The sequence below is a fragment of the Plectropomus leopardus genome, chromosome 8 (genome assembly GCF_026936395.1).
Source record: "Plectropomus leopardus strain MGB_pleo_1.0 chromosome 8, ASM2693639v1, whole genome shotgun sequence".
In the NCBI taxonomy this organism is placed as follows: Eukaryota; Metazoa; Chordata; class Actinopteri; order Perciformes; family Serranidae; genus Plectropomus; species Plectropomus leopardus.
In genome coordinates this window covers 14,457,032-14,475,504 of record NC_142183.1, presented here as the reverse complement: position 1 = coordinate 14,475,504, position 18,473 = coordinate 14,457,032, and the positions used below count along the sequence as shown (strand labels likewise).

The following is an 18,473-nucleotide window of genomic DNA, read 5'->3' as shown; positions in this document are numbered from 1 at the left end:
TTGGGGAGACAAGTGCACATTCTTCATCCTAAATATTGAGGAGACGTGTCCCCCGCACCCCTTCCGAAATCTACACCTATGCTTACCTATGGATGTTCCTGATCCTCCCTTTTGTGTTTCTCCCAAATTACAGCGATAGAAAAGTTAAATAACGACATAATCATGGGGGCAAAACAAGTATGTGACATGTTCTGGGTCAATATGTTTTGGCAGAGATTGAGCTGATCACTGCATGTACCTGGCATACAATGATTTCACCCAGTGTTTTTTCAGAGGTAGCCAAGGAGCCAGAGGCCTGTTAACCATCCAGATGGGTCCTTCAATTAAAACAAAATGCTGTTTTCCAGATGGCGAGGCGACTCACTGAAGAATACACAAGACCACTTATCCATGCAACAGATTCTCATGCAACTGATGCCATCTTAAAGAGGCAAATATCAGGTTCAAATGAGGGCACTGTGACGTATTGCAGTATAATGTGATTAAGACACAACAGATTGATTTTATTAAAGTAAAAGTCTTACACTTATTTATTTTCATCAAGGTGCAAGAGTCAGGTTTTGCAGACGGCAAGCTGTACAACAACTATAACATAAAAACATAAACAGTAAGCTTAACAAAAATATGTTTTCAGTGTAAGCAGCCGGTTCAAGGTCAGAGCGTTAACATTACACAAAGAATGACTTTATTTATTGCAAAATAAACATAAAATACCTAAAAAAGACTTACACTTGTTCTCGAGTATTTGTCAACATTTATATGGTTCATAAGTTGTTAAGTATTTTATTTCTGCCATGTGGAAGATCTAACCAACCTGACAGACAAATATGTGTTTCCAATGATCCCCTTTTCTGTTTTTTTTTTTTTTAGGATAAATTCCCTGAAATTCAACCTGCTGCTGACACTGCTTCTGGGAAATGGCTGCCAGGGCGTCGCTGTCGCCGAATGGGCAATACTATAAGTAAGAATAGATAATAAACACAGATACATCTATGTACATAAAAAAGTTACTCAGATCGCTTGCAAGTAGTTCACTTGGAGGAGACGAGGAGATGAAATATGTACAAGTCTTTTTAAAAAGGGGAAAGATGCAAGTGGTTGATTTTACTCTCCATTGAGTTGAGCATCTACCTCTGCTGTGCGGACAGGCTGCCGTCCTGCCCATCGCCTGCTGCCAGCTGCCGACTGATGTTGCTCTGAACAAACTGTTTAAGGCCGTCATAGCCTTGATTGAATAAATACTCCAGGTACCAGCTCCACGGCTTGGAATGCTGAAACACACACACACGCAGAAACACACCAAGTCACATTCAAGACATCTGAAGGTTTTCGATGATCAAAACGATCTCTCTTAATCTCTGAAATATGACTGATTCATATCAAACTACATGTGAAGTCTATAATAAATGCAGAAATTAAAAGCAGAGCTCTTGTACCTTTATGGAATTGAGGTCCATGTCCTTTGTCCCCGGCCAACACTGATAAAGAGAGAACATTAATATTCATTGTCAGCCCGCCGCGTTAAATCTCACAAGATCGCTGCTGGATGTTGCAGCTGGACCGAACCAAAAAAAGGTGCGTGTATTATTAAACATGATGAAACCCACGTCTCATGCAGCACCCATTAATAATAAAATGTCCTTCTGTATTAATGTATCTTCTATGAAAGATACATTAATACCACATTCGTCTCCTTGTCTTGACTGTAAGTCCATTAACCAAACTGTAGAGACGCGATCCATCAAACACCTTTTACTCTTTCAAAATAAGCAAGAGCTACATAGGGTGCGTAGGGTTTATGCAGACATTACAAAATTAAATTCAAGGACTTTCAAGTGCTTTTCTAAGCAGTACTTCTTCATTTTTAATTACTTCACTCAAAGTAAATAATTCATTTTCAATTATAACTATTTGAAAAAACAAGACATGCCGCGTTACAGCATTTTTCTCGTTTACCTCAACGAAAAACATTGATTCATTGATTGGGGACCATATTAAACAGCCAAACTACATCAAAACATGCATTTACAAAACTCATTCATCCAATTGTACGCTCAGTACTTCAACACATGAATTTTTGCTAAAACCCGACTACTTGGAATGTAACTAAAAGTGAAACTTTACGCTCTTTTCAAAACCAGACTCCAATACCATCGTTTTTAGCGAAAATGCTGGTGTTTGGGAAGTACTGAGCATACAATTGTTGAATTAAATGAGACTTGGATTTTACTGCACCAGTTGCGTGAGAGTTTGTATACTGATGTCTTCACGTAGTTTCATTTCATCATCATCGGTTCAATTGAGTTAAGTCATGTTAAGTTTATCAGTGCTAACATAGCCCCTCTGGTGTTACCAGAGTGGAGCAAATTTGTGGGGCGAGTAATTTAATGGTATAATGCAAGCCCCAAACTTAATCATTTTTTAAGCTAGCGTAAAGGAAGTGGTATTATGTAAGATGACCTAAGGACTGATTCAAGGACAATCAGGGCATTTTTTTCTTCCATATTTTGATTTAGATCACACACAAGAAGGCTTAAAAGAAATCAAACGCCATGTTGGCCTCAACATTCTTCAATCAAAAATGTAACTCAAGGTTGTGAAATTAACCAGAAAGGATGAGAAACCAAAGCTACTTAGGATTTTGCAGTGTATGAACCACAGAGTACACCCCCCCCCTTTTCCCCAAACACAGTTGGCACCGTTCTCGTAACGGCACGTTGATTTCTGTATTAAGACAGTGTTATGTGGTTCATTTGAATTTCAAGGACATCTTAAGTACTTTATTAAAAATAGGGGAATATATTTAAGGTATTCCAGTACTTGATTCCTTCTCCCGATTATGTGGTGTGCAGCAGGGACCCAAATATCTTTGTAAGACACAAGACATCCCCAACGGTCCCCACTCACCTTCTGGTGAAAGTCGACGGCGTAGCTCATGAAGGCAGGATGGTGGATGAGGTCGAAGCTCGTCCAGTGTTGTGGCACGTTGCTCTTCAGCAGCAGCTCCTCTCCCAGCTGTACGCCTGTGCCTGCTTGAAACATTTTGGAGTTCCACAGGCAGTTGACCATGACGACTGCGTAGTGGTTGAACTCACGAAACGTCTGGCCGCTGATGTGAAAGGCCTGCTGAAAAAATAAACAAAAATAAATTCAAAAAAAGAGAGCGACAAAATGAGAAGAAAGCAAGCAAAAGAAAGCCGACAAAGAAAGTAAACCACTCTCGATATCTGCAGAGTTCCACAACTGATGTCTGTAGTGCTGATTAATTTGCGTGCCATTTACAGAGTCCATTTTTCTTAATAAAAAGTGTCTCTGACATTTCCAGGGGAGCGTGCTGGCTGCCTGACATGTACTTGTAAATTCACAGCTCGCAGTGGCAGATGTATTAAAATCAACAACTTCTTAAGTCTTCATCTGAGAGGGTATTAAAGGTTACCAGCTTTAGGTAGACGCATGTGAATTCCTAAAGAGCGCGACAGAGAGATGGGAAATCTATAAAAGCTACCGCAGTGAATCAAAGCAAACAGCAAGTCACTTCGGGAGAGCACTCGAGCTAAATGCCTGAAATGTAAATGCAATCAGAAGAAATGCATTCAAAATCCATGCTTTGAGACAACTGCTAAATTAGCTCTTCTAATCAAATCACTGCTAATAGAAAATCATTTCCTCCACACTGTATGTCAAGTACTCTGTGCAATGGACCAAAATTTTCTTCTACAGTATCACAGCAATGTAAATCACAGCATGTTTCATTTTCAGACGTGTAGAGCAAGAAGAAAGTATTTTAAGTAAGTGCTTTTTTTACCTCTCGGATTTTTTCTTCACTCTTGGCTGATGTCAAGTTCACCTTGTACCTGCACAAAAAAAGGAAAGACCAGTGACCTCTATGATCATGAATTACTTAAAAACTGCTTCTTTTCTGTAGTCTGTGAAAAAAAACTAAAATGCAATTAGGTTCCAATTTTCCTTTGCCATGGCATTTTTATGCTCAGCTTTGGCAGAATGACTTCGGAGCCCTGGGGTGTAGTCAATTAGCCAACACTGTAAGGATTTGTGTTATTAAAGCCTGCAGTTACAAATGACGCCTGGATTCTACATAAAAAGCAGAGGAGGGCTTGAGTGCCTTGCCTCTTAGACTCTCATTATCATAAATCATGTATTAATATATACATACAACTAAGCCATTTGATTCCAGTTCTGTTCCATCATTAAATATGCATCAACATGTGACATACTACATTAAGTGTATAGTTAGTGTATGCATCGTGGCGTGGAGATGAAGAATTCCCACCTGTACATGATGTAGGCCAGTCTGTCCACACTAACAGGGTCAGTGGCAAATAGGGCTGGGTAAAAAACTCCAGGTGGAGGCATCACCACAAGGGGGAGCCCGTACTTCAGAAACGTGTCACACACCTGGAGCAGGAGAGAGATACAGTTCTCAAACATTTGATCCCAGTTTCATGACTTTATTGAAGCAGTTTAACATGGGTAAGCCTATATTATATCATACATTATACATGCACTTCCCGTGCATTTGGGAATAAGCTGCTAGTGTTTAGTAATTTGAGCCACATCCCTTTTTTTTTTGGGGGGGGGGGGGCAGTAGACATGTTTGAATTATAATTTTTGAGAAATTTGAAGTTTGTATGTATGCATTTATTTGTTGTTAAACTAACATTTGTTTTACGAACATGACTAATTTTGTTACCTTGCTTGAACCTTGGTGTTCGCAGTACCTAAATAGATTAAGGCTGATGGACATCGTATCAAATCTGTACATGTATAAACATCTGGATCACGACACCTAGTGATGCAATAAAAAATATGTATATTTATATGTATGTTTGATTGAATCACCGGTATACTAAGTGTTGTTAATAGTTTAATCTAAAATGAGATTTAGTTGTAGACGACAGTCTGATGCTGCTATGCTGTATGAGTGTACTGCACCATCCTTCATCTCAGGCTTAGCAATCCATCAGCAGTAACTGTCACCAGCATCATTTAGCAATTTACCACACTGACAGTGAATAATTACGGATCTCATGTGACTCAAATCTTAGTGTGAAAGTCTTGGTTCACTGGCTATATAACCGCTTTTTGTCAATTTCCTTTTTGTTATCCTGAGGGGGGGGGCTATGACGTAATGCAACACCGGTCTATGTGTATCAGATAACAGTAGGGTCACACAGCGGAGCACTAAATTAATACTGACTGTACACGAAATGTTAGACTTGAGATGTTTGGTGAATTTTTATGAACATATTTTAAACATCAGCCAAAACAATGTTTACTCAAAACATTTCCAAAACTTTCTGTCAAGGCTGTCGACATTTTTTCTAATTTCATGAATTTTGTAGTAATGTAATGACAGTGGGAACCCTGGAGAAATGTAAAAAAAATAAAATAAAATAAAAAAACATCCAGAGAAAGTTGTACACTTTCCAACAAACAGTTCGTCTCATGGCTGAAGCCTTTTAACAACTCTGCTTTGTTTGAGGCAAGTTTACACTCGTGTATGAAGTTGTTCTTGGCATCCTATATTTGTATTTATACAATTTTGTTTTTCCAAATTAAGCTGGAAACAACTTTTTATGCTCCACTTGTATTTTCTTTGTTCCTTCATCTCTTTGCACACATTTTCAAAACTTTCTCTCTGAATTGGAGGCAAGCCATACCTTCTGTCAGAGTTTCTAAAATGTTGATTTGGTTAAAATATATATCTTCCTTTTTAGGATTTTATTTATTCATTTTATGCATTTATTCTACAGAATTTCAAATGTACTGCACATACTGTTTATTTCAATATTCCTTGTTATGTTCACTGTATGCTGATATTTCATAAATCTTACGTTAACCTTCTGACCTGATATATATATTTTGTTATCTGTTCCATATTAATCTTATTTCAAGTCTGTTTTGTGACCTTTACTACTTAAGTTCTATGTGCAGCTGCTAACTAGAGCGGGAACATTGTGGTTAAAGGGTCCGAGAAGTAAAAATACTCTTCTTTGAATAATAATGTGTTTTTTCAACATAAAAATGCAGCTACTTCATTAAAAGGTTTTTAAGAAGTATCTTCTCCCTCTGACCAGAATCTATGAATATACAAAATATTTTTTATTTCAAAAGTTTAAGTGCTGAATGCATGATGCCCCTGACTTTACTGTGTTCATTTTTAGTGTGTGTGCACTAAAAGTGTCCTCATTAGACGTGTCACAAATCATCTCGGTATGTACACCTCAAATCAGACTTTATGGTGAGCACATAGAAACTTTCCCACTTCAGCAGCCTCAAAGTGTCAGACTCTACACATACATCATTCTGCAAAGTGTAGCTCAAATATACAAGTGAAGTAATAATAAGCAAAACTTGCTGCAGAACTGGCTGCAAATTGTATCTCTCCTGCCAAAGTCACAAAGTAGATTCAATCATCATTAGCACCCATCAGCTCATTTACCGTCTCATAGAAGTCCAGGATGAAGCTGAGAAGGAGAGAGTGGCAGCCTTCGAGCTGAAGGCCGACAGAAGCCAGCCGACCCACAAAGTCAACCAGCTCCATCACTGAATCCTTGAACCCCGACAGAGTCATGTTTCTGGGACAGAGGGCAGAGCAGAGTCAGAGTTAACCAAAAAGATGATGAGTGAAAACTGTAACATGAGTCAGGAGTTTTTCTCCTGGAGTATTATTCTATCGGTGACTCAGGTCTCTGATATGACAGTAGAAAGCGCCCAGAACAGGCGTCAGTTCATTATAACACAAAAAGACAGACACTGAATCAAGAGAGATATTGGGAAAGTGTACACAAATACACAATCAATGACTCTTACACCTAATCTCTCAGTTTTATTCTGCCTAAATACCAGAGGTGAGTTTGGAAATGGCACTGAATAAAAAATGGATCCCTCTACTTATTGGATCATTTGTTGTGGGATTAGATGTACGAGGACTCAATACTGCTGAAGCCCAGGTATTTAAACAGAACTGACACTGACTCCACCCCTTAATTTAGAAGCTTGGAAATCATTTAACTGGAGATTAGGCCTGTTTTTGTCTGCAAACAATTTTCAATTAAAGGATTTGATGAATAAATGGGCTGAAAACCAAAAGGAAAACATGTCAATACACAGTTCTGCCTGGGTTGCTTTGGTTGGTGGTGGATAATAGATGGCTTGAGTTATAGACTAAAAGTTACTGTATAGACCAGTGTGGGAGCTCAGTCACATTTTTATCTGGTATAATAAAAAAATTAAATGCTGGACTCAAAACAAATTAGGTAATAACTCTGATTAATAGATCATATAAACCTCATAATTGGAACAAAAAGTCAACTGGTCAACAGTAAATAAAACTGAGGCCACTCCTCAACACTTTTATTAGCCCTGTGAGAATTGAAGATTTCTTGGCTTGACAGTAGAAGCTAAACCAGCTATAACACTGCTGCTCTCAAGCGCTTTCAGAACCGTTTCAGGTCTATCACTATCGTTTATGTTTAGGACATGAACACGTAGCAGGCAGTAGATTTGAGACTCACATGGAGGTGTGGCTGTTGAGGCTGATGTCCAAGTCGTCCTCCAAAGCATACACCGAGTGCCAGGTCAGCCACTTCAGCAGCATATTGTTTAGACACTCCATAAGTCCACACTGCAGACGTGTGATAAAGAGAGAAAGCACAAAGCACACAGTAGTTTAATCACTAAGCTAATACAGAGGCACTAATGACTGCTTCATAATTACAACACAAACACTATTGCATCTTCTCTATTAACTAAGCGCAGAAGGTTTTGTAATTCAAGTACAGTAGCAGGAGCTCTGGGAAGAAAGCCTACCTTGAAAAACAGCGAGGATGTGAAGAAGAGCTGCATGAGGGGCTCAAACAAAAGCTGTCCAATTTCTGAAGCAAGGAAGACAGAAGGTTACAGTTGTACAGCTATAAAATTCAATACAGTTCCAAGGATATGGCACAGTGTGGCAGGCATGTCTAACATGGAAACAATGCTGCCGTTTTATTCCAATGGAAGAAGAGGCTGTGTGTGAGGCTGTGTGTGTGTGTGTGTGTGTGTTTGACAAAGATAGACACAAAAACAGATCACTGAATGTGGGGAAACTCACGGGAACTGGGGACAACAGGAATGTTGCTGAGCAGGCCGAGGATCTGTGGACGAAGCAGGGAACCGTCCCAAACATTGAGAAATTTGTAGAGAAAAGCCTCTGAGCTGGAAAATCCCTCCTGGTGGAGAAAAGAGACAAATTAAAAACATTGTGAATCCCTGTTTGAATGTGGTTTTACAGTGCTGCATCAGTTAAACATGTCGGTGCAGGATAATTAATATAGGTATAAATATAAGCCCTGTTTATCCCTGGTATTAAACTGCACCCTGGGTGATCAGATCACAAGTGGACAGCTTTAAGTACAACTGTCAATGCACCCAATGCATCTTGAGATTCAGACCACATCCTGAGTTGTTCAGGGCCACATAGTCCCGCATTCTTACAAAAGTGTGTACACTAAAGTGCCTCGGGCCACGCTGCAGGAGCGCCTACTCAGCCAACGTCCTTACTAATCTAACGCCCAACCCAAAAACCTTCTGTTAGTGCAGTTACACACTGAAGGTCCCTCTTTTGAACGGCTCCTCCTCCCGGCAAACAGTCAGTTCAACGTGTTTTTGCATGGCATGAGCTAACACAGCTGCTGTTAAATGGACCAAACAAACTCATACTAATGCATTTTACTTTATTCATACTAATATATTTTTACTTTATTTATTTATGTTTTCCACTAACTACGAACCTTCAATTATGTAGACGACCCATGTACATCATTTCTTGAACCCTCATTGTTTTGGTAAAAGCGCTTTTAATGGTTTTGATCTCTCACTTTAGTGTCAGCTACAGTGACCTTGAACTCGACTATATTATACGACAGGAGATTTTAAAAACAGGATTAAGAACTATTGGACCACCAAATGCACATGTGGTTACGAAACACTGACTATTTATGATAAAATAAAGGTTAAATGAATAAAGTGATAAACAGAAAAAGAGAGAGAGCATGACAGAGAGGGGCAAGGGGGGCCCCTGATCAGTGCATAGCCATACAATTATGATTTGACTTCTTTTAAATAGTGAAGGCTGGAAGTATAGCATGACAAATCCCACACCAGTTAAAAACCAAAATAACGCATTTGATCTTTGAAAATGGAAACGATGTAGCCTGTGAGTTTATTTGCATGTAAAGGGGGGAGATGAGATCCAATCATAAGTGGTCACTCGAGACGTACTCTGATGCCAGGTGTAAAGAGACAACAGAGTCAGAGCTGTCCACTTGTGATCAGATCACCCAGGACGCATGTTGATACCATGTGGAAACATCTTGGCAGTCATCAGGGCCTGCAGTGTGAGGCTCACCTGGAGAAAGTGTTGCGTGGACAGTAACTTGTTCAGAAAATGCAGAGCTTCTTCTGAATTCTGGGAGGCTCCTCCATCGCTGCAGAACAAAAATTCTTCACAAAGACAGCAAAAAGAGGTACTTAGTGAGTCAAAAAGTCAGGGGAATACAAAGTCTCTTTTAAACCTCTCTCTGAAAGAATCCTTTTGATATGCCAACTAGGTGATGTGTTGGGGTTCAACTCAAGGTCAGCTTTGCTACGGATGAATCTTCCTGATAGAAAATTGCACAAGTTTGTTGGTGACTCCCCCCGCCCTTCCCGTACCTTCGTGAAGAGCGTAGCCTAGCCAGAAGTTGAGGCGTAGGAGGGCAGACTCATCCTGTACGCAGTCCAGGTACTGGAGTGCCAGACTGGAGCCCAGCAGTGAGCCCATCTGAGCGGGCAGCTGGTGGAGGTAAAATGAAGAAACAGGAAAGACATGCAAGAAACTATGATTGAGAGGCTATGAATATGAAGAAGCAGCAAAAAAAAAAAACAAAAACACACATAAAATGCTGCTTTGCATGATTATTTCCCTCAAACCAGTTTCAAATCAGGGTGTTTACCTGCTACAGAATAAGAATAAACTGATTCTCATGTCCTTGTTTTCACTGAGTGGGCCACCAATCCGCCGCTGAGCTAATTCTTCAGTATCCAGTAATCCCCATAATACCAGCACTGGGACATTTCTGCCATCACACTGGATAGCTGATACAGTCCCTTATTGTGTATGAACAGCTGCCTCCCAATATGGGGACATTATCAGTATAATAAATAAATTAGACAGAGGAGCAGACAGACTGTGAATGGACAAAGCTCAGCTCTTCAATAATTATGGAGTAACTGTATCATTAAACTGAGACAGCACCATGCTGCTTTAGATAACAGCAGTGCAGGCAATGAGGGAAATAATCAATGATCCTTTTGTCAATTCCTCTACTGAATAGTTTTATGAGTGTGATTGACTGTACTCATCTGTCTTTCCTGAGATACAGAGAAAAAGTAGAGCTTTCCTGGCAATAAACACAGTTGATGCTATCGCTGTCCAGAAGCCTTATTGCTCACGTTGGCTTTGTAGGTGGAGAAAAGAGGCGAATTTATGTCGCGTGACGCATAAAAGTCTGCGAGCCTTTTAAAATGACTTATATTAGTTTATCAGGTCACTGAATCTGCGGGGCAAATAGACATTTATAATGAGGCCTCTTTACATGACCATTTGCTATGAAACTTCGTCCTCATCCAATGGATTACGAAGCTACATCTCAGTCAGGTCTTTCATTACTCATATAGGAGAGATAAACCACTAAATCAGTAAAAAGAATAATGGCTGAGGATAAACACTGCGCTTTTGTTTATGCTGTAATCTGATAAACAAATTACAGCCTCAGGCCACCTCTGCAGAGGTTTCTCTGGAACAAAGATGTTAGTGGACGACTACGACATACAGACAGAACTATAACGGTGACACAGCACCACCCGGTGGCAAAGAGGATACATTACAATTTAAACACACTGAGGTTACACATCCTCATGGCATGGAGAGGCTGGCATACATTTTATTCAGCTGCCTAAATGATTAATGATCTTCATGCTTAAATGATATACAATCTGTTCCCATTACAGGTGTGATGGGACGAACAGCTGAACTGTGGAGGCTGAGGTTTACGGGAGCAGAAAGAGAGGCATAACAGCGAGGGGGCAGAGGCAGCACCCCGCAGATGCAGAACTCAAGAGATTTGTTCCCAGGAGAAATTTACCTCTATACGGTGCATATTTTCCAAGAGCTGAGCGAAAGAGTGAAGCTGCACCAGGGGGACCACCTTTCTGATGGAGGACGGCTCAGTCTGAGGTTCTTTGCTGACGACAGAACTAAACTCCGGCAGTTCCAGGTGGCAGTGTTTCTGAGAAAGCGAGCACAGTAAACAAGTCAATAAAGTTAAACCTATGCCAGATTTTTTTTTACTTCCTGGAATTAATAAAAGGCTAAAATCATGATAAGCAGATTAATTACAAGTATATACTATACTGATACAGTACTTGGCATTGTCTTCTAACCCTGTCACTACACTACACACTACACAACCCTACACTAGCATACTTAAAAGAAACAGTGTGTTGGATTTGGAGGCATCTACTGCAAGAAATGAAATATAATATCCATAACTATATTTTCATGAGTTTATAATCACATGAAACTAGTAATTGCTGTGATTTCATTAGCTTATGAGCCCTTCATGTCTACAAAAGCAACCCACCATGTTTTGACAGTAGTCCCGAATGTTACCTGAAGGCTTTCCCCTATGAAAACGGGTCACATGCCCACTGTAGGTTCTCTATACGTACATATACATATGTACGCAAAATCTGTAGGCAACTCGACAAGATCTAGTTATCAGAAGCACTCTTGTTTCAATTTGTAGTCCAAAAGGTATTGACCAATCATGTTTGAGCAACAGAAACACAGTCCATGAGGAACACACTTGCTGAAATGCAATTTCAGAATCTGTTCACTCATTTATTTATTTCATTTAAAACCTCGGAGAGCACATCAAGGGAGAACCCTTATTTTCAGTGGTGCCGAGTTACATACAATACATACATACACAACTAAATCAAATAACAGCACACCTCTTCATTTCCTGACATTGTTATCAGCTATCATCGCACAACAATTTAGCTTTTATTAAATCTTCATCGGCATTCATATGCAGATATCTTATTGAGATTTAAAAAATAATAAATGGCACAAGGAAGAAGTCTTGGCTCGGATATTCGCTTGCTACACTGAATCTCCAAAAATATTGGCCATCTCCTCCAGTGGCTTATCTCGGTCACACTGACAGCAGATGGTTTCCGAGACTGAAGGCCACTGTAGGCTCTCTAAACGCTCAGTAAGGAAGGGCTGAGGGGCACCTCACCCGCAAGATAACACTAAATCCTACACACTGCACCTTTGACATTTTGGCAATGAAATGGCACTGGCAAGCAGCAGCAGAAAAAAAGTGTAGCAGGAGTAATTGTGAACACAATAAGCAGTGCATCTAAAACTTAAAACTCATACCCTTTTCCTTGAGTTGGTCTTATCTTTAGACATTAACGCCAGACTGATGCCAGAGGCAACCTGGGAGCCGTTCCTTTTCTGGACGGCAATCAACGCAGATTTCCAGGGCATATTGTGGTTCCTAAACCCACTCTGTATAAAGGGAAAATGGAAAGCATACAGTGAGATGGTCATACTGTATTGTAACGGCAGAATGAACTGCAAAGGCCATGCACAAACCTTAATTCGAGACGGGATGGAGAGCATCACCAGTTCAGGGCAAAACACTTTGTAAAGTGACAGCAGGCTCAGCAGGAACGGCTGCCTCCCCTGAGGAAACGTTATCGACACAATCAATGTCATACATCTATAGAGTCAGAATCTCCATTTATGTTTCCTAATAATGCAGAATACAACAATAACCAGTGATATGGCCAGGGCTACTGCTTGTGGGAATAATGCACAGAATGTGGAGAAAGAAAAACATCTCTTACTGAATGGATTTAAGTACTGAGTAAGTCAATAATGTAGTAGCTTTGATAAATGGCAGTAGAGGGCATCAAATTAGCAGGTTTACCAGTTTAGACTGTAGCTCCAGTAGCTTCCTGACTCTGAAGACTCGCACTACAACAAGAAAAAAAAAGTCAATAATGATAACAGAAGTGATAAAAATGCAGAAAAGAGGAAACCTGATTAAGGTTTATTGCCAAGTTGTTTTCACATTCAGGAATTTTGCCTTTGTATTATGTGTATACAATAAACACATTCAATAGGAAAGAAAATATAAAGCAATAAAAGCTAAAAAATGTAGTTAACTATAAAAAATAGCAGTAAAATCCTATTTCAGGTGTGAAAATGTTCAACTTACCACTTTCTTTTCTGGTCAAAAGGTACAGCAGATGGCAGATGAAAGGACACTGAAATAATGTGACGAAAGATAATAACATCACATCTCAGTTATTTTTCGGTGAATCCCATATCACATTACAGTGCTGCACTCATTTCATTACACTGGATAGCAGACAATCTTTCATATGTGACCAAACAGGACAGCCCAATCCTCTTTTATTAGGCCATAACCAGATAAACACAATATCTGTCCAGTCAGGCAGAAATTAACCTTAATTCATCACCATAAGTCTGTCTCTAGAGGCAGGCACCTCATAAACATTTGTCATTTTAATCTTTTATTTTAAAGAATAGCTCTGATATAAAAAATAAACATGTAATTTAAAAGACAAATAAGCTTAGTAAATGTGAAATGCGTGGCTCAGAGTCCCATGTAAAGGAACAGTATACAAATTTGATTCAATGACAAAATTTTGATAAACATCTTATCACAACAATGCGAAGATCATCAGCACACATACCAGATTTTCATCAGTGACGAAGCTGAAGATGAAGCCATAGATAGCTCGAAGTTGGTCCTTTGCATCAATCATGTCAAATACGGTCAACACCCACTTTATAAAAAGAATCTGAAAATTGTGCAAGTAATCACATATTAACATGGGCGCAATCTTAGCAATAACACATACAATAATAAAAATGTTTTTAACTAAATTACTATTGAAAATTGATAAGTACTTCAAAGGATTTATGTTGCTCAGTAATTATGATAATGCAATAATTCTTTTAGGGAAATAATACATCTATTCAAACCAACATATTTGTAAATTATCATGAACAAAAATACAGATGAAAATAATTTGCACGAATTAAATTTGCACTCACTTGTGTGTTGACAGGTATTTTGCCGACCCCCAGCCAAACCACCGCTCGGACAACGGCCTGCTGCGGCACCACAGTGGCAGGAATTAGAAACTTCAGCACCCGCGCACAAAGAACAGTACCTACACAAAGAAATTCACAGAAACAAAAGATCAGGTAAAAGAAGCAAATTTGAAGTATAAAATGCCAGCTGTCCAAGCCTTTAATAAACACTTAGTACTATGCACATGTGTTCCTACACTTCTGGGAAGACAGAAAGACAGTTTGTGTGCTACCATGTGTTTAGATTGTGGGAAAATATGTGTTCATAGTACACCATATCTACCACATTAGCAGTATTTGGCTCTGGTATTCTTGTAAATTAAACTGCAACAAAACACATTAAATTTCAGACAGCATGGCGGCTCAATGTTTTACACTGCCACCTCACAGTAAGAGGCAGTTTAACCCTTTGACACCTGAGCAAACTGGCTTGATTTCTTTCAAAGGCGTGAGAGGAAGAAGGCAATAAGCAACTTCACACAAAAAATGGCCAAAGAATAAGCAAGAAATGTATTAAAAGTGACAAGAAAATGACCTGAAAATAAGCAACAAAAAGTAAAAACAAAAACAAGTAAATGACCCTAAGGAAGTGCAAAAATAAGAAGAAATGTTTTTTTTATTTCTGTAACATAATTTTTGCAGCTATAATGATATGATTCAAAAGCCCAGATTTCCCTACTTTTATGATAATATCATATAATCCCATCCAACTAATTTTTACATTTTTCTTGTCACTTTTAACTATTTGTATTTTTTTTATAATTTGTAGGACATTTCCTGCCAAGTTGCTCATTTCTGTTTTTACCACCATGCTTTCAAAATATATCAAACCAACTTTCTCAGGTTTCAGACTTTTTGCTTGTGAAAAGCATCTGAACACAGCACAAGAAAACTGATGACGAACAAGGTGTTAAATCTGTGTGTGGAGTATGTTCCATGTCTGCACGGGTACCTGTGTGTTCTCTGGTTTCTACCCACAGTCCAAAAACAAGCAGGCGAGGTGAATTTTTGGCTTTAAATTGAGATGTTGGCCCTATGATAAACTGGCAATCTGTCCAAGGTGTACACTTGCCTGGTGCATGATGGGACACACTCCAAGCTACTACGACTCTACTGATTAAGTGCCATATTCCACAGCGGCTGCCAACTGTCTTACCCATACGGAGGCTCATGGCAAACTCCAGCATGATAGAGACGGCCTCTGGGGAGAGTCCTTTACTGTAGGCCACCTTCTCCACCAGCACCAGGTTCCTCTCCACCTCATCGTTCCCGTGCACAGGAGTACCTGCTTCAACTAAAGGAGGACGATAACATCACATCAGAGCGTGTATGTGTATTTAAAAATGTTAAAATACTCACAGTTTGGCAGATACAAGATGCAAAATCAACAAGATCTGTTTATTTTTGCTTATGTTGATGTTGACTGACAGCAGATGAGTTGAGACAACAAAAACTGTTTGTCAGGTTCTTCCAAAAACCTTGCTTATTTCACATGCTTGATTACTGGCTAGCACATGAAAACTGCTGGCTTTTACAGTTTAGCTGAGTGTGAAATCCATCACAAAGTGTTAGGAAATATAGAGGCTCCTCATTCAGCATCAGAAAACAAGACTGTAGTGCTGATGTCATCTGAAGCAAATGTGGTGGAATAACATTTCTGAAGTGAGCATAATACAAAACATGACAATATTTACAAAACATATCAAAAAGCATTTTAAAAACAGCAAGGATTTCATGACTTATGATCAATTTAACAATATTTATAACACTTATCAAAAACATCAAGAAGCCTAGAACAGTTAATAGAATTACACATCAGACCATTTTCTCACAACAAGGACACTAACTGCTGTCCAGCAGACTAAATGTCTTAAAAAAGGATAAACTACCAGTTCTACAGCTGTCCGTCTGTCTCACTAAGTGTGCAGGGTGAGGGCACCCACTCTACTGACACACTCCGAAATAACTGAAAAAGGAAAATGAGGTTGATAATAGTCATGTGACTCATGTATTTATCGCACCTGTGGATACTCATGTAATTTCACAGGGCGAACCTGAAGAAGCCAGAGGCGATTGCTCGCTCTGAATTAAGTCACAGTAAAGTTCTTCAGTGTGCGGTGGTCGACTTTGTTTTTTACTTTAAAGAGGTATCTGTCCTGGGTCATGAGATTTTTCTTAGATTTGCCAAAGTATAATTTGTCAAAAGAACAATAAACCTCTATTCCAAACACGTTCTTGGTTTATTTGGTAATCTATTGCCAATACTGATAGAGTAATGAGCAGGCCCAAAAAATAGTAAATGATCTGCACTTGGTTTACTACACAGCCTCCAGCATTCATCCTGCCCCTGAGAGCCCACTGTATAAATTTCAATTTTGGAGTCACAACAAATCATATTATGATTTTCCAGCAGAATTCCTGCCAGGATCTTGAGTTGATGGTCCTAGCCTGACCCTCCCAAGTATCATTCAGTCATCCTCAGATATCTCTAGGCCCAATTCCCTCTCCCATTTTTGTGTGACCTGGACAGTGGAATCATGTTTTGGAGTTTTGTAGTCTATAATAAATTCTTGATACAACACGTTTATTGTCTTTGGTCTACAAACATCAGTAAATGTATCAATCAAGCTGGTTTCACTGTCTCACTTTGTTTGTTTAACCCTTTGAAACCTGGATTTGCATCAGTTTTCTTGTTTGGTTTATTTTAAAAACTTGGGGAAAAAAGCCAACAAGCAAGCGATAGCTCACAAAAAAGTACAGTTTGGTCCTTATTTTGCAAGCAATTAGGAAACAGTGAGAAGAAAATGACCTAAAAATAGTTTAGGATACACATTCAATTATTAGAAGTTTATTATTTTGAAAAATAGGGGACAAAATGTCCAGACAAATATGTATATGTGAGTGTATATTAGTTATGTTTTAGTTAATTTCCTATTTTTTTATTGTATTTCTATTTTTTTTTTTTTTTCAAATAGAGCTATTTGAATTTGTTTGTTGTGTTTTGTTTTTGGGTTTTTTATTTGTTTGTTTGTTTGTTTGTTTTGGTGCTAATTTTGAGTTATTTCATGTTAAGTAGCTCATTGCCTTCTCCCCATGTTTGTGAAAAAAAAAATCTAGGCAATTTGCTCTGGTTTCAGAGGGTTAATTTCTTTACTAAAGTAGTCTCTGACGTGGCAATATCTACATCTGTTGTTTTTTAATGTGCTATATAAATGAAAGTGATTTAACTATACAGGTTAAAGAATACATGAGGTCAACTCCTTGTCTAATATGACAGCACCCATTAGAAATAAACCTCAATTTGATGTTTTATATATAACCCATATATATATAACCTATATGTATATATAGGTTAACTCACTTAATTCAGTTTGAATGGACCCGCACGTAGTAGCAACAGATGACGTCACAAAAAACAGGGTCTCATCCTCCAAAACGTAGCTCTTAAACACGTATTGTTGTCCGTGTTTATATAAAACTAATGTAAGTGACTTAAGGATAATGCTAATTATGTTTGGGACTGTCTTATCATCTCAGTTGAGAGCTAACTAATATGTAATTTAGCAACATTAGCTGTCAGTGACGCTAAGTTACGCCCCAAATACAACAACAAAGTCACATAAACTTAACTTAGTATAATCCTGGCCTCGTCCAGTTATTTTTCGGGATCATGTTTGTCGTTACGGTATCGGTTAACATAAAAATCCTAGCAGCTGGTGCCGTTGGTAACAGTCTCGCCACCATCTGCTATCGACCGTTTTGTCTGAGCCGAGTCCTACCGTCAGAGAAGTACTTCAGGGCCGCTACAAACGGGTCCTCCGCCCCGTTCTTCCTCCTCTCTTTCTCTGCGACCCTCAGACTTCTGTTGCTGCTCCGGTTGCTGGACTGGTCGTTTAGAGACGACGCTTCAGAATCCGGCGACCCCGACAGGTTTAACTTTGCTGCCATTTCTACATTGCTAAAAGTTTAGAAAACACTACGCTGCACTCCGTCTTCAGCCATTCAAACAGAACTCAAATCCTCCGCGCGACCGTTGGTGTGCGCTTGCGCAGTGTAGTCCTTCCGCTCGGTTGCTTCTTGGGAGTTGTAGTCAGTTTGTCTTTAACCGCCAGAGAGTCTACCAGGACTACAATAATAGTCATTGAGCTGTTATTTAGTGTTTAATAAGAGGAGACTACCGCGATCTACGTCGAAAAAGGTCAGTATGACATCTAAAATTAACAAATAT

The 18,473-nt window shown here is 39.1% G+C and overlaps 1 protein-coding gene across 2 annotated transcripts; it reads right to left on the bottom strand.

The window, feature by feature from the left end:
- Positions 1 to 482: 482 nt before the first annotated feature.
- cenpi (centromere protein I) lies at positions 483 to 18,320 on the bottom strand. 2 transcript variants are annotated; one of them, XM_042493322.2, is made up of 20 exons: positions 18,025 to 18,320; positions 15,402 to 15,539; positions 14,207 to 14,325; positions 13,843 to 13,950; positions 13,341 to 13,389; positions 13,050 to 13,096; positions 12,713 to 12,802; positions 12,494 to 12,625; positions 11,190 to 11,333; positions 9,718 to 9,838; positions 9,413 to 9,507; positions 8,117 to 8,234; positions 7,834 to 7,898; positions 7,539 to 7,648; positions 6,464 to 6,599; positions 4,292 to 4,416; positions 3,806 to 3,854; positions 2,908 to 3,126; positions 1,437 to 1,478; positions 483 to 1,271 (listed from the first exon to the last, which is right to left on the bottom strand). In XM_042493322.2, exons 1-20 carry the CDS (start codon positions 18,191 to 18,193, stop codon positions 1,128 to 1,130), a joined length of 2,220 nt encoding a protein of 739 aa, XP_042349256.2. In that variant the 5' UTR covers positions 18,194 to 18,320; the 3' UTR covers positions 483 to 1,127. The 2 variants fall into 2 exon arrangements, with proteins under 2 accessions (XP_042349256.2, XP_087937056.1); XM_088080930.1 differs by having other exon boundaries at positions 2,908 to 3,123.
- Positions 18,321 to 18,473: the final 153 nt, after the last annotated feature.

Coding starts and splice junctions, on each gene's coding strand:
- cenpi (XM_042493322.2), bottom strand. CDS start 18,193: ATGGCAGCAAAGTTAAACCTGTCGGGGTCGCCGGATTCTGAAGCGTCG. Junction 12,626..12,712: donor CCATCCCGTCTCGAATTAAG/GTTTGTGCATGG, acceptor CCCTTTATACAG/AGTGGGTTTAGGAACCACAA. Junction 3,127..3,805: donor GTGAAGAAAAAATCCGAGAG/GTAAAAAAAGCA, acceptor TTATTTTTTCAG/CAGGCCTTTCACATCAGCGG.